The 14,539-nt window shown below is 47.1% G+C and overlaps 1 protein-coding gene across 1 annotated transcript in view; it reads left to right on the plus strand.

Moving 5' to 3' along the window:
* Positions 1-845: 845 nt before the first annotated feature.
* Positions 846-14,539, plus strand: part of ATL3 (atlastin GTPase 3) — a 35,534-nt gene continuing 21,840 nt past the window's right edge. Inside the window, exons 1-3 of the mRNA XM_037517730.2 lie at positions 846-994; positions 11,176-11,390; positions 11,507-11,650. Of these exons, the coding sequence (XP_037373627.1) occupies positions 949-994; positions 11,176-11,390; positions 11,507-11,650 (405 nt within the window). The 5' untranslated portion in view covers positions 846-948. The remainder of the gene's footprint in view (positions 995-11,175; positions 11,391-11,506; positions 11,651-14,539) is intronic.

A 14,539-nucleotide genomic window follows, 5' to 3' on the forward strand; every position in this document is an offset into this window, starting at 1 on the left:
TGTTTTGTTTTGATCTACCATACAGATTAAGGCGTGTGCTCGCTAAAAGCAGCCACAAAACAGGCTCCTGTAAACCTGAGGCCATGTCTGGACAAGGCCAACGGAAGGGGTTTCATTGCAAGTCCTTACTTTAGACGTGAAGGCGGTGGTGGTGCACCTTCGGACTCGGCCAGGGACAGGAGTACAGGGTGAAACTGCGGATGGTGGTAATGAAGTCAAGATCGTAAAAAAAAAAAACAACAGGGACGCTCATGTCACTCAGGATTGAGCCCCCTCCCCGCCCCCGCGCTAAACAACAAGTCGTCTCCACGCGGCCAAGCCGTCCAACATGGGGTTCGAGGCCAGGTGTCTCCAGGCCTCCAGCCCTGCCGGCGTCCACGCTGGGCGCCAGGCGGGGCGAGCAGGCGGACCCCGCACGGCCTGCTGGGAGTTGTAGTTCAGCGGTTGGAGCGCCAGGTGGGGCTCTTAGGCGGACTCCGCGCGGCCCGCCTTCCCGTCTCCTCTCCGCACGGCTTGCTGGGAGTTGTAGTTCGGGCGTCGGAGAGGCGCGCCCAGCTGCGGGCCTCTTTCCTGCTTCCTCCCGGCCCCGGATGAGGGCGCAGAATAGACCCCACAGGCCGGGGGACCCGGCGCGCGGGGGGCTCCAGTTCCCGAGGTGTCGTCGTCTCCAGGGCCCAGCCCAGGGGGCCGGGGCGCGCCTCGCGCTCCCGCGCACGCGCACACGCTCCGGGCGCCGGCGGGATCCGGCCGCGTGCGCTTTCCCGCCCGGCCGCCCGACGGCCCGGCCTGCGTGCCCGGCGCTCGCCGCCCGGCGGCCCCGCGCCCCTCCTCCGCCGCGGTTTCCTCTGGCGCCCAGGCCCCGCCCGCGGCCCGCCTCCGGGCCTGGCTCGACCCGCCCCTGCCCGCCCCTCCCCGCGCCGGGCTGCTCCTGCTGAAGGCGGAGGCTCCATGTTGTCCCCTCAGCGAGCGGCAGCGGCGCCCTCGGGAGGAGCAGGTGAGGCGCCCCCTCCCCGGCCCGCCGCGGGACCCCCGTCTCCTGCTGTGGCCCGCGGCCGTGGTGCCCGCGCCGCGTCCCCGGGGCCGGGCCGCGCTCGCCTCCCCGGGGCCCCCCGGCCCGCGATGTCGGGGCCCGGCTGAGGTGCGGCGGCGCTTCCTTCCCCCGCGCGCTGGGGGGGTCTGGCTCGGGCCCCGCGCCCCGCGGGGCCGCGGGGGGCCGGGGCGGCGCCTGGAGGCTGCGCCGCGTGGACCCGCCCGGCCGGGCGGGCGCTGGGGCGGGCGCCGTGGCCGCGCGGACGGGGAGGGCGCGGGAAGGGCCGCGGCGCGGGGGCGCAGCGCCGGCGCTGGGAGTTGCTTTGCGCGAAGCTCTGTCACCGGCTGCGGCCCTGCCGGCCGGGCGCGCGGGGGGAGTTGGTGTTCACCCCCCTTATCCCGTAAAGGAGGTGGACTGTGGCCTAGGGTTGTGTCTTTTTTTTTTTCCTTTGTAAGTTTTTAAACGACGTGGGGTACAGGATGGTTTTCTTCTCCTGAAGACATAAGAAGTGATGAAAGTATCCAAATAAAAACTAAATAGAATCACCATACACCACGGGACGGCTGCATCTGTCACTTTCCCTGGCTCTGGTCTTGTTTAATGCGTGCCCTGCTGAAGCGGCCAGAAATTTCCCTTGCGAAATCTAAACGAGAAAAGAAAACACCCAAGCCATTGTTTGAAGACTTGCTAAATCCCAGCCCTCACATGCGGGTGACAACTTAGGTGGCATGTTGTGCGAAAGGCCGAAAAAGCGAAGGGACCACGTTTTGTCTGGGTTTGGAGAAGCAAAATTACATAGTTCCAGGCAGTGGCAAGTACTGGGCATTGCCGTGGACTGAAATTCAAATCAGTGCTGCTTTTCAGTCACCACAGAGGTTGTCTAGAAAGTCCTGTTGCTGCCTTAGTACCGGTGAGGGCCACATTTGCATAAAAAGGAGCTTTAATAGTGCAGAGTGGCACCAGCGCAGCGCGCTGCCTTCTTCGCCTTGGTCTGTAATCTCTCATTGGAGCAGTCATGACAGTAAGAGCGATAACAACGGGGCATAAATGTGATGATCGGTGCTGGCATAATCTTGGTTTCACTAAATAGGGCTTGTTCTGAATACTATTCAAAAGTAGTTTCTTATGAGTATTTTTTTGGGGGGGGCATTCACCATAGAACAAAGGATATGCTCAGTTATTTAAAATGAAATAATAGACTTGTAAGGAGCAAGAAATACAAAATCCTCATCTCATCCATTCCAAGGTGTTATTAAGTTTGGTTGTGTATTTTTTTTAAAGGATTTATTTTTATTTATGCATAGAAGAACTGGGGTGTGGGCCAGAGGTGGGGGGTGGTGGAAAAGAGGATTCACCAGAGACAGAACTGGGAGTAGAACAGGCAGATCTACTGAAATACGCTGCTGAGGGGAGCAGCGGAGAGGCAGGAGAGGTCTGCTCTGCCACGTGGATAGCTCCCTGGACTCGCCACAGTGGCTGGGATAGCTCAATAGTGCTGTCTTTAACAACCCTGTGCCACCAGGGAGGCCCTGTTCATATATTCTTTTAAAGATAACTTTAAAGTATCTTAGGGAACCCTAGATTGTAGTTCTTGTGTGAGAACTGCTTTAGAATTTACCTAGATGATTGAGCATGCCTGTTAAAAATTTTAAGGGCTTGTGTTTCTTATTGAGAAACTGTGCATGTAACTACAGCTTTGAGTCTGAATTTTAAAGCGTTTTCCCAGGTTATTTTTGAGATTATAGACACTTACTATCTAAAAAACACTAATGGGAAAAAGAGGGAACACATTTAAAAGGGAGAAAATAATCAGTTGCTTTACAGCTATGGTTCCTACATCTGCATATGCTAAAGTCTTAGATTCGGATGTAATTCATCCTGGGATCAGACAACAGTTAAAAAAACCTAAGTAACTAATCTACTTACTAACAAGTTTAACTGAAGGTGGTTGTTTACCTTTGAATTGATTTGTTACTTTATAGGAAGTATAATGTGTGAGTTCAGTGTTTTGAGAAGTTGCTCTTTTGTGTAAATTTCTGAAAATGCTTTTTCTTGGCATGCATTTTGATTGTCAGAACATGCTAAATATATTTCACAGCCAAAGTGTATTACAAATTAGGAAACAGACTTTACTGAAAGTAAGCAAAGGAGTTGTTGAACTTTTTATTAATGCCTTGAATGATAAGGAATCCAAGTCAGATATTGCTAGTGAAGAGAAACTTAATTAGTTGCAATACAGAAAGTAAACTTGGGTAACCAGATTAATTTTGGTCTTTTTATTTTTAGGAAAGAGTCAAGTAAGATGAATATTGAACTCTATTAAAAAAAAAGATTTTTTTTCCCCCATGCAGAATAACTTGGCATTATTTTTAGATTCAGTCTGGTCTCTGCATTTCTGAATCTTCAATACTGTTTAGTCATAATTGATTTTCATATATCATGAAGCACGACAAAATTCTTAGTTGATGAAGAAAATGTGGTTTTGCTTAGCATTCTGTGCTACAGTCCAGCTTTTTGACAACAGATGAAGTGAGAAAAAGCTTCCTTTAATTAGAATGTAAATTTCCCCCAATATTCTGTTTAGTTGGATTTAAGTAGTAGTTTTGCCGAAACAATCTTAAAAATATGTGTGTATTTACCTGCATATTTAATGCCTTAAGACAAACATATAGAAGCTCACCCCACCATCACCAAGAAGGTGCCACACCTAGCAGTCCCAGAGTTTCCTGAGACTTACCTGGAAGATGCTGATGTGTTTTCTCTGACTTGTCTGTGAATTGGGAACTTGTGAGGCTGCCAGCAGGCACAGCCCGTGGAAATGGTATGCTTCTGGTTTTGGGTGTGTTGTTCTTACCCTGTAGAGAATGTGGTGTCTCCAGAGGAGAGTGGAAACCTCAGGTCATAGCTTTTCCCTGACTCATGCACTCAAGTGTTTCTGTAACGTGAATTTGCTTTCTACAACTCGACACTGACTTTACCCCAGTGGTTCTTAATGCAGGGTGATTTTGCCACGGTAGAGATTTTAACAATGTTTGGAGACATTTTGGGGTCTCAAAATGCTTCCTCTTGTGTGGGAGGGGCACTAAACACAGTACTAGTACTGAGGCTGAGAAACTATGAGTTTCCTGAAATAGCAATTATAACTGCATCAATGAACTGGTTTCACTGAATTTATCACTGTTCACAGTCTCAAATATTTGAGACTTTTTCCTAATGGAACGTCTTTGATTTTATGTTTTCCATAGGACTGAAAAGGCTGATTATGGTTCAGTGTTCTCATCTACTTTGATTCAATCTGTGCAATTCTTTTAAGGCTTTTAAAAACCAAGTTAAGAGCTAATTCTAGGAAGAGTGCCCTTATCTGCACAGATCTCTTTATTTCTGTAATCATTTCACCCCGTGGTCATTCAACTTCATCTTACTGGACTGTCATCATTTTAGTTCAGAGCTAGTTTATTGAATGCAGTTTTTACAGAAATTATTTGAAGACATTAAAACCTATTGGTTGTTCTAGTTAAGGTGTGAGGTACCAAAAGTAAAGGATAAAACAGTAATTACAAGAAAAGCTGAAACTCACATGAACTATTGAAGTACTTTTTAATTATCCAACTATTTATAGCAGTGTCTATATACTTGAAGTGACGGTTGATACAGTATTATCATGAGCTCTTTGCTACAATAATCAGTATTTTTACCACTCACTTTTTTTTTTTCAACATTGGTTTTAAGTTCATTTACATGTGTATGAATGACAGATGTGGCTTTGGTCTATCCACATCTTTGTATATATACGGAGATGTCACATCTGCTATTCATATCTGTGAATGTAATATAGAATTAATTGCACATCTAAGCGAACATTAACTGTTGTCTCCGAATGCTTGTCTAAACCTTGGGAAATAATTACTTTGTTAAAGGAGAAGGCATATATGTAAGTTTGCCCATGAGAGGTTTTCCTAGTACCGTCCTTGGAGGTTAGATCTCCAGAGCAGAGATTCCTGAGAAGCGGGAATAATTTCAGTGTAATTAGGAGGAGCCCTTCCTTCCTTACCCCCCAGTATTTTGTGTGGGTCCTTACTGAGCAAGTTGCTTTACTGTTTTTAGCATCATGAATTTTGATCTGTTTTTGAGTCAGGCCTGTACAATTTCAGTGAAGTCAAGGGATGAATAAGTTAGCTAGCAAGTTTGGCTAGTTTTGGATATGCAGGAAATTGTCAGTTCAAGAGTCATTGAATTTTAGAAGTAGGAAACAGCTTCACGTAACTGCCTGCTTTTGTAGAGGACACGGAGACACTGAGAAGCGACACTGAGGTCGCTTATGCTGTTGTAGACAGCACGATACTGGGCCCAGAACTTGGGTCTTTCCTGATTGTGGGGGAAGGTATTGCTCCTATACACGCTGCCTCACCAGGACAACCTTTGCCAAAAGCAGAATTACAGCAGAGAAGGAAGAAATGCTGGGGTTCCCTGGTCTGTTGCATGTGGGAAGATAGAGTCAGGGGCACAGGCTGAGATGATTTGACAGCAGTGGAGTCACTGAGAGGACCCTTTTTTTTAAACAAGGAGCTATAATGGGCAACCACGAGTGGGTTCATTTTGATGATACAAACGTAGGTGGCCACGGTGTCAGCCCCAGAAGACTTGCCTGAGGTTCAGCCCTGACTCATGCCCTTTTGAGCTGAAGACTGGACATGCCCAATGTGCCCACTGTTAGTGGTAGAACTGGAACAGGAACTTGTCTTCTGACTCTTATGCGCAGATGTTTCTACATATTATTGCCGAGCTGAAGTGAAGGTGGAATTATTAGGTGAATCAGTCCCTTAGGCACATGTACTTTTGGATCTAAAAGCACTTTCGAAAATACTAAAGTTGCACCACTGAAAGAGAGGTCATAGTGAAATTATCAGCATGAAGAGCTCCTTGAGGAGTGAATGGGAACTTGGAAGACAGCAGGACACTGGTGTGTGTCCACTAAAGGCTGGAAAGAAGGAAAAGAACCAGTGAAATGAGCTGGTGAAGAGGTTTTAAGATGGTCACAAGGTTTTAAGAAGTTTTAAAAATGGGTGGCAATTGTGTTTTCTCAGCTGTTGATAGTCTTTTTTTTTTAATAAAATATTTATTTATTTATATAATAACTGGGGTACAGGCCAGATGCGCGGGAGGGTGAGAGGATTCACCAGAGACAGAGTGGGGAACAGAACAGGCAGACTGACAAAATACACAGCTGAGGGGAGCAGCGGGCAAGACAGGGGAGGTCTGCAGTGCCATGTGGAGCCCTTGCTGGCCAGCTGGGATGGAACCGGAGCTGCAGAGGCTGCGGACAGCTTCACAGTGCAGTGCTCAACTGCCAGCACTACCAGGGCAGGCCCTCATCCGATGATAGTCTTAAATGAGAAGCAAGAAGGTGGCCCCTAGACTTGGCAAGTAAGGTCACTGCTAAAACTAGAGGAGAGTTTCAGCAGGTTGAGAAGAAAGTCAGGTTGCAAGGAGCAGGTGGATAGCCAGTGGGTGAAGTCTTAGCTTTAGGGGGTTTAGCAATGAGAGGAAGGAGACTGGGAGAGAGAAGAAAAACGGATTTTTATTGAGGTGCTTTACCTGTCCTGTTGGGTTTAGTATTCACAGTACAAGGAAACTTACTCTCCTGTGTTGTATATTGCACTGAATATGACATTTCCCCTACTTCCCAGGCTGGCTGATGAACCCTAATTACAGTGTGACAGCATTGCAGTGAGTGGAATAACAGCATGTCCAAGGTTTTAGTGGGAATAGGAAAGTGGATCCATACTTAGCGTGTCCCTAATATGTGTGGGCATTGCTTTGAGATGGGTATTAAATTTATAAATAAATGGAGCCTCAGTGGTTCAAAATTTACATCCATTGTCACATTTTGACTAAGGGGTTGAGTTTGTTTAGTCCACAAATAGTAACTGGATGCCTGCCGTGCGCAAAGCACTGCCCCTGGCCTCTTGAGGGATGCGGGACTAAACAGACCTGCCTTGTGACGCTTACATTCTAGAGGGGAGAAAGGATCCAGGCCTGCCCATCCAAATTGCAGACCTGTTTTCTCTTTAGTAGAGCTGTAAAGTGATAGGCATGAGAGGAGGTAAGGTGGGCGAGGGTGAGCTAGAGCTTGAGAAAGTGCTTGGAGTCCAGCGGAAGAGGCAGTTCAGATGTGGGAACAAAGGGTTGAAGAGCTTGTACTTTTGAAATTTTGGCACCAAGACTGGACAGGACCTGAATCCTAACTTTCTTCTAGTAGAAGGACCAATGGGAATAAGTTTGCTTGGGAGAGAGAGTATGGAATTAAGGATTAAGAGGAAATAAGGCAGTGGAGGGGAGGAGGGGAGAAGGGTGAAAGGCTTTCACTTGAGGTTTGGCGATTTTAGCATTGAGCGCAATTTATAACTGGACCTCTAGTTACCGTCGTGATACGTCAGCACAAGTAACGAAGGGTTCAATCCTAAGACATGCAGTGATGTCATCGAAGCACCACATGGGGATGGTGACTGGGATGAGCGCCCGAGCAAGTACTGGTGGAAGGTGGCGTGGTGTACGGCAGGGGACCCCAGGCCTCCGATGCAGGGATCTAAGGGATTGGGTAGTCTGAGAAGTCAAGGATAGATCAGAAAAGGACACTTATGTGACATCTGGAAAGGGCTGAGTAGGAATAAAGTTTTTACCTGGAAAGTCAATAATATAGTCAGTCCTGCTGTCTTAGGATGTGACAGAGACGATGTGGGAAGTGAGCCGCTCTGCTTGTTTAAATCGAGTGCGATGTGCACAATTCAAAATGTAAGGCAAAGGGTTCCAAAGGATTTTTTCCTTAAATGGACCCAAACCAAAGGAACAAGATTTTTTTAAACCCAGGCTGCCCAGTCTGCTCCCAAGGGTGAACAGCCTGGTTCTCTTCCTTTTTACTGTACAATAGATGGAGAGGAAGAGATGAGTGAAGCTTTATCACCTCCTAACCCTCCTGACCTCCCCCAGTTGTCCTTCTCAGCCTCTTTAACTTATTTTGGAGTGTAATTCCCTGTGCGGAACTGCATGCATTTTGATCATTGGATTATTTCTGCTTGCCTGTAGCTTTTGAAACTTTTTTTAAAAAAGACGTATTTTATTTATTTATACAAGCACAGGAGGGTGAGAGAATTCACCAGAACCAGAGCAGAGAGCAGAACAGGCAGACCACTGAAGTACACCGCTGAGGGGAGCAGTGGGTGGCAGGAGAGGTCCGCGTGCCATGCGGGACCCTCACCCGGCGGCCGGGGATCGAATTGGCCCTGCAGAGGCTGCGGGCAGCTTTGCAACCCAGCGCTCGACCGCTGCACCACCGGGGAGGCCCAGCTCTTGAAACTTTATCTTCCCTGCCTGTTGCTCCGAGGATGCTACCTGCACCCTTGGGGTGATGGCCTAACTCTGTCACGGTACTTGTCATTCACTTTTTTTACAGTTGTGGGTTGTGTGCTTACTGTGTGTCGGTAGTGAAATAGATGAAGAGCTGGTACCTGAATGTCATTGTGAAGTGTGGGGACTTTTGGTTACTAGGTTTGGGTGTATCTGATAGAGCTCCCGAATAAATGATTTAAAAAAGGTTGACATTTATTCTTTCACGAAAAAAGTGAACCAGTATGGCGTCCTGCTGCACACAGCCCTTGGCCCTCTTAACCATGTTGCTCCCATATTCTTGGGGTGTTACTTTCCTATGCCTGGTTCAGGTGACTCACCCCTGTTCAAACTTGCAGCCAGCAGGAATGGTGAAGAGGCATCACCTGGAAGTTGTTGTATCTTTCCTGTCACTAGCTGCAAGATGGGGTTGGAAGTGTGTTTCTTTTGGGCAGTTATATATGCCCAGCCAAAAATCCATCACCATGGGGGTGGGGGCAAAATATTGAAGTAACCAGCCATCTGAGGGATTTTGGTGCTGCTTTGAGTGCTGCACAGCATTTCACATGGGCTTATCCACAAGGTCTGAATAATTGTTCTCCTTAGTTCTTTTGTATCAAGTGACTAAAAGTCTTTAGGTTCTGGATTCACCTGCTGTGGTGGCAACAAGAACTCTTAAGAGATTATATAGAGAAATGTTTCCTTTTTACCCAGGCGACAATGGGAAAGAAAAAGCATTAGTATACATTTGTTAACAGTGGCAGCATGACATTCAATCTATAACTTGCTTTTCAATAGTCTGGGGGGAAAAAAAGTGCAGGATCCCTTGTGTTGCTCTGATAAGGTAAATATACAACAGTGAACAACAGACCTGGGCAGGAGGGGTGGAGTCTGGCTGTTTGCTCTGTTAGCTGGCTGTGATCCTGCCGCCTGCCCTGCTCTCTAGGTGAGAGCCACCTGGGGGCCAGTCATATTTGGGGCCTTATCTGTCTGCCTGTACTATGCTTTACTGAATAACTGTCCTCATACTTAAAGTTTAAAGTTTAAACTTAGCCTGCTTATAAGTAATAGTCCATTAAAATCTAATTTTGATGTTTCCTAATATTAAAATATATAATCATTAAAATCATAAAATGTCCTTTTACCTCCCTGAAAAACGTCTCCCATAATATAGTGGTGTGTACGCTCACTCAGGAAGTAGTGCTTTGGCCTCATTCTCTAGGCCCTGCTAGTAGCTTTCGGCAAGCTTTGCATAAATCCGTGGCTACTAAGTGGCTCTGAATTTCAGAGAATAACTTTCTGCTTTCAACTCTGGTAGGGAAACTGCTAGTGAGTGCTTGATTTTTGAACTTTAGAATTAATTGCCTCTGACACTTTGACTAGGTTAAGAGTGATCTGTAAAACAGCCAACTGAAGAGCTCTCCAAGCTTTTCTCCAGGACCTGTTGGGTAAGATGCTTAACTTTTGTAAGTCTTAGTTTCCTTATTTTTAAAATGGGGCAGTATTATTTACCTCCTAGAATTACCTTGAGGATTAAATAAAATAATGTATGCGAACGACTTAGTGGAGGGAGGCACCCCTTCTAATGCTAATGGACATTTGGGTTATTTCCAGTTTTGGACTGTTCTGAGTTAAGCTGGTGTGAACATTCTGGTATATGTGCCTTTAGTGGGACATGAGCCTTTCTCTTAGGTGTACACCTATGAGTGGAATTGCTGGGTCATTGTGTGTTTAATCATCGTGGTTACTGCTAAACAGTTTTCCCAGGGGGTTATACTCCACCAGAAAGTCTGAGAATTCTAGTTGCGCTAAATTTTCTCCACCAATTCATATTGTTGGTCTCTTAAATTTGTTCCAGTCTAGCGGGCCAGTAGTGGCACCTCATTATGGCTTACTTTCTCTGAAAAGTAGTGGTGTAAAAGCACCTGTTCATATGATTATTGATCATTTGAATGTCTTTTTAATGAAGTGCTTGTTCATGATCTTTTTGCCCATTAATATATGTGAAATAGAAATATTTGTCTTTTCTTGATTTCTGTATTGATTCTTGCTATGAATTCCTTGCATATGGTTATTGTATTTTCTCCTAATCTGTGGTTTGCATTTTTACCCCCATAATGGTATATTTTATTTATGCACAGAAGAACTGGGGTAAAGGCCAGAGGTGCCGAGGGGTGGTGGTGAGAGGATTCACCAGAGTGGGGAGCAGAACAGGCAGATCTGCGGAAATACACTGCTGAGGGGAGCAGCGGGCAAGACAAGAGAGGTCTGTTGCGCCATGTGGGTTAGCTCCCTGGCTGGGGATCAAACTCATGCTGCAGTGGCTGGTGATAGCTTGATAGTACTGAGACTTAACCCCTTGTGCCACCAGGGAGGTCCTATCATTTTTACTTTTATGGTTAATGCTCTTGTGTGCCCTGTTCTGTTCAGAAATACATATTTTTTTTAAAGATTTATTTATGCATACAATAACTGGGGTACAGACCAGAGATGCGGGGGTGTAGGAGGATTCACCAGAGACAGAATGGGGAGCAGAACAGGCAGACTGACTGAAATACACTGCTGAGGGGAGCAGTGGGTGAGATGGGAGAGGTCTGCTGTGCCACGTGGGCTGCTCCCTGGCCGGCTGGGGATCGAACTCATGCTGCAGAGGCTGCGGATTGCTTCATAGTGTGGTACTTAACCCCTTGTGCCACCAGGGAGGCCCCACAAATACATATTTTAGAAATACTTGAAGGTCATTCTTTTCTTTGTGATAATAGGTGATGCCATGGAGAGTGGAAAACCTGGCCCAGTGCAGGTGGTGTTGGTTCAGAAAGACCAGCATTCCTTTGAGCTAGAGGAGAAAGCCTTGGCCAGCATCCTGTTGCAGGACCACATCCGGGACCTCGATGTCGTGGTGGTGTCAGTGGCTGGTGCCTTCCGGAAGGGCAAGTCCTTCTTTCTGGACTTCATGCTACGATACTTATACTCCCAGGTGAGCTAGAATTCTTTCATTTTATACCCAAAGAGCAAAATAAGCTCATGAATTATCCTTGATATATAAATGAACTCAAAATTTAAGATATAATGGAGATTTTATTTCTCCAATAGAAGGAAGGTGGCCATTCAAATTGGTTGGGTGACCCAGAAGAACCATTAACAGGATTTTCGTGGCGAGGGGGCTCTGACCCAGAAACCACGGGGATTCAGATCTGGAGTGAAGTTTTCACTGTGGAGAAGCCAGGTGGGAAGAAGGTAAGGCGGAAAACGATCTACAGGTAGTGCAAGAGCAGCAAAATGAGAACTGTAATGGGTGCTGGGATAATCCAACTTAAAAATAATTTATCAAAATGATATGAATAGATGGGTTAAAGATGAGCATGAATATAATTCAGTAGTAATGTAAGGCTTCTTTTTTGTTTTTAAGATTTATTTATTTATTTATACAAGCACTGGGTACAGTCAGAAGCTCAGGATGGTGAGAGAATTCACCAGAGCCAGAGGGGAGAGCAGAGCAGGCAGACTGACGAAATACGCTGCTGAGGGGAGCAGCGGGCGACAGGAGAGATCTGCATGCCATGTGGGACCCTCGCGGCAGCCGGAGATGGAACCGGTGCTGCAGAGGCTGCGAGCAACTTCCCAGCCCAGTGCTCAACCGCTGCGCCACCAGGGGAGGCCCCAATTATTTCTTCAACAGGCTGAAGCCCAGAACATTTTTATTACCACTGCAAGAAACCCCGTACCCTGAATAGTCACTCCTCAAACGCCTGTCCTCCCAGGTCCTGGCCACAGGGGTCTTCCTCCTCTGGACATTTCGTACAGATGGGGTCGTGCATTGTGTGGTCATTTTTATCTGGTTTCCCTACCCAGCTCAGTGTCCTCCAGGCCCGTGCGGCTCGGAAGGTCCCTCCTTTCTGGGCTGAACAATGCTCCGTGGCATGAATGTGCCCGCTACGTTCACCCTGCCCTCCCGGGAAGGCCATCCGGGTTATTTCCATTTCTTTGCTGTTATGAATAGTGTTGCCATGAGCATTTGTGTGCTAGTTTTTGTGTTGGAAATGTTTTCTTTTTCTTTGTTTTTACTGGGGTAGGAACACTTAACATTGCATCTGCTCTTTTTTTTTTTTTTTTTTTAAATAGAGGCATGTTTATTTATTTATTTATTTGTTTGTTTGTTTTGTTTATACAAGCACTGGGTACAGTCAGAAGCGTGGGAGGGTGAGAGAATTCACCAGAGCCAGAGCAGGGAGCAGAGCAGGCAGAAGAACCGAAGTACACTGCTGAGGGGAGCAGCGGGCAGCAGGAGAGGTCTTCGCGCCATGTGGGACCCTCCTCCCGTGGCCGGGGAGCAGCCGGGAAACGAACCGGCGCTGCAGAGGCTGCGGGTAGCTTCGCAACCCAGCGCTCAACCGCTGCGCCACCGGGGAGGCCCACATTGCATCTGCTCTTAACAAATCTTTAAGTGTACAGGTCATGGTGTTCCCGTGGACACGGGGCTGCACAGCAACCACTAGAACCCAGGTATCTTGGTAATCAAAACTTGAAGTCGCACCTCCTTCCCTCCCCAGCTCTGGTGCCCACCATATAATTGTTTCTCCGAGTCTCACTGTTGTAGGGCCCTCGAGGTGGAACCAAGCAGTGATTGTTCTTCTCTGACTGACTCACCTCACTCAGCATCCTTCCAGGTTCATCCCTGCTGTTATGTGTGGCTGGTGTCTTCCCCCGGCCCTCTTGCTGAGGCTGAAAAGTGTCCCGTGGTGTGTGTCCCCGGGGGGCTTCACTTGTCAGTAGGTGGACTTTCAGGCTGTTTCCATGTGCTAACTGTTGTTAGCAGGGCTGCTGTCACTTGGGGCTGCAGATATCTTTTCAAAATCCTGATTTCAGTTCTTTTGGCTCTATCTCCAGAAGTGAAGTGTGATTGCTGAATCATAAGGTGGTTCTATTTTTTATTTTATGCACAATCATACTTTTCCTCCACCATTTCCACAATGCCAACACCATTCTGTAGGCCCACCAGCGTGTGAAAGGGTTCCACCTTCCCCATGGCTTAGCTCTTGTTTTCTGATAGTCGCCCCCTCACAGCTGGGAGAGGGTGTCAAATTGTGGTTTGATTTGTGCTTTCTTGACGATGGCTGACGCACACCTTTTCTTATAGTACCTTTTGGCCGCTTCATGTATGTTCTTGGGAGAAATATCTATTCATGTCCTTATTTTTATTTTTATTTATTTATTTAAAAAAAGATTTATTTATTTATTTATACAAGCACTGGGTACAGTCAGAAGTGCGGGAGGGTGAGAGAATTGACCAGAGCCAGAGGGGATAACAGAGCAGGCAGACTGACGAAGTACACTGCTGAGGGGAGCAGCGGGCGGCAGGAGAGGTCTGGGCGGCAGGAGAGGTCTGCGCGCCATGTGGGACCCTCACCCGGCGGCCGGGGATTGAACTGGCGTTGCAGAGGCTACGGGCAGCTTCGCAACCCAGCGCTTCACCGCTGCGCCACTGGGGAGGCCCCGTGTCCTTATTTTTAAATTGGGCTTTTCACTACTGAGTTTGAAGGAGTAAAATATGTTTTCTGTTCTTTTGGGGATATACCTAGGAGTACAGTTTCTGCATCACAGACCCCCGTCTAACCCTTTAACAAATTGCTGAACTGTTCCTCAAAGCAGCTGCACCGCCCTGTGGTCTCACCAGCGGTGTAGGAGGCTCCTCTCTTGCTCCGCCTGGCCACACCTCAGCACACCTGGTCACACCTGATACTGTTCATTTTCTGATTATAGGCCACCTGGTAGGTGTGCAGTAGTAGGGTTGACTAATGATGTTGATATCTTTTCGTGTACTTATTAAACATTTATTTTTTTCTGGGAGAAATATGTTCACATCAAATCCATCTTTTTGTTGGGTTGTCTTTTTGTTTTCAAATTGTTCCTTTTGTATTTTGTATTTTTTTAAAGATTCATTTTATTTATACAAGAACTGGGGTATAGGCGAGAGGCGCAGGAGGATGAGAGGATTCACCAGAGACAGAGTAGGGAACAGAACAGGCATATGGACCGAAAACACGGCTGAGGGGGGCAGTGGGCGAGACAGGAGAGGTCTCCCGCTCCATGTAGGAATCTCCCTGGCTGGCCGGAGATCAAACTCAC

The sequence above is a fragment of the Talpa occidentalis genome, unplaced genomic scaffold (genome assembly GCF_014898055.3).
Source record: "Talpa occidentalis isolate TD23 unplaced genomic scaffold, MPIMG_talOcc4v2.1 talOcc4.17, whole genome shotgun sequence".
NCBI classification, from domain to species: Eukaryota; Metazoa; Chordata; class Mammalia; order Eulipotyphla; family Talpidae; genus Talpa; species Talpa occidentalis.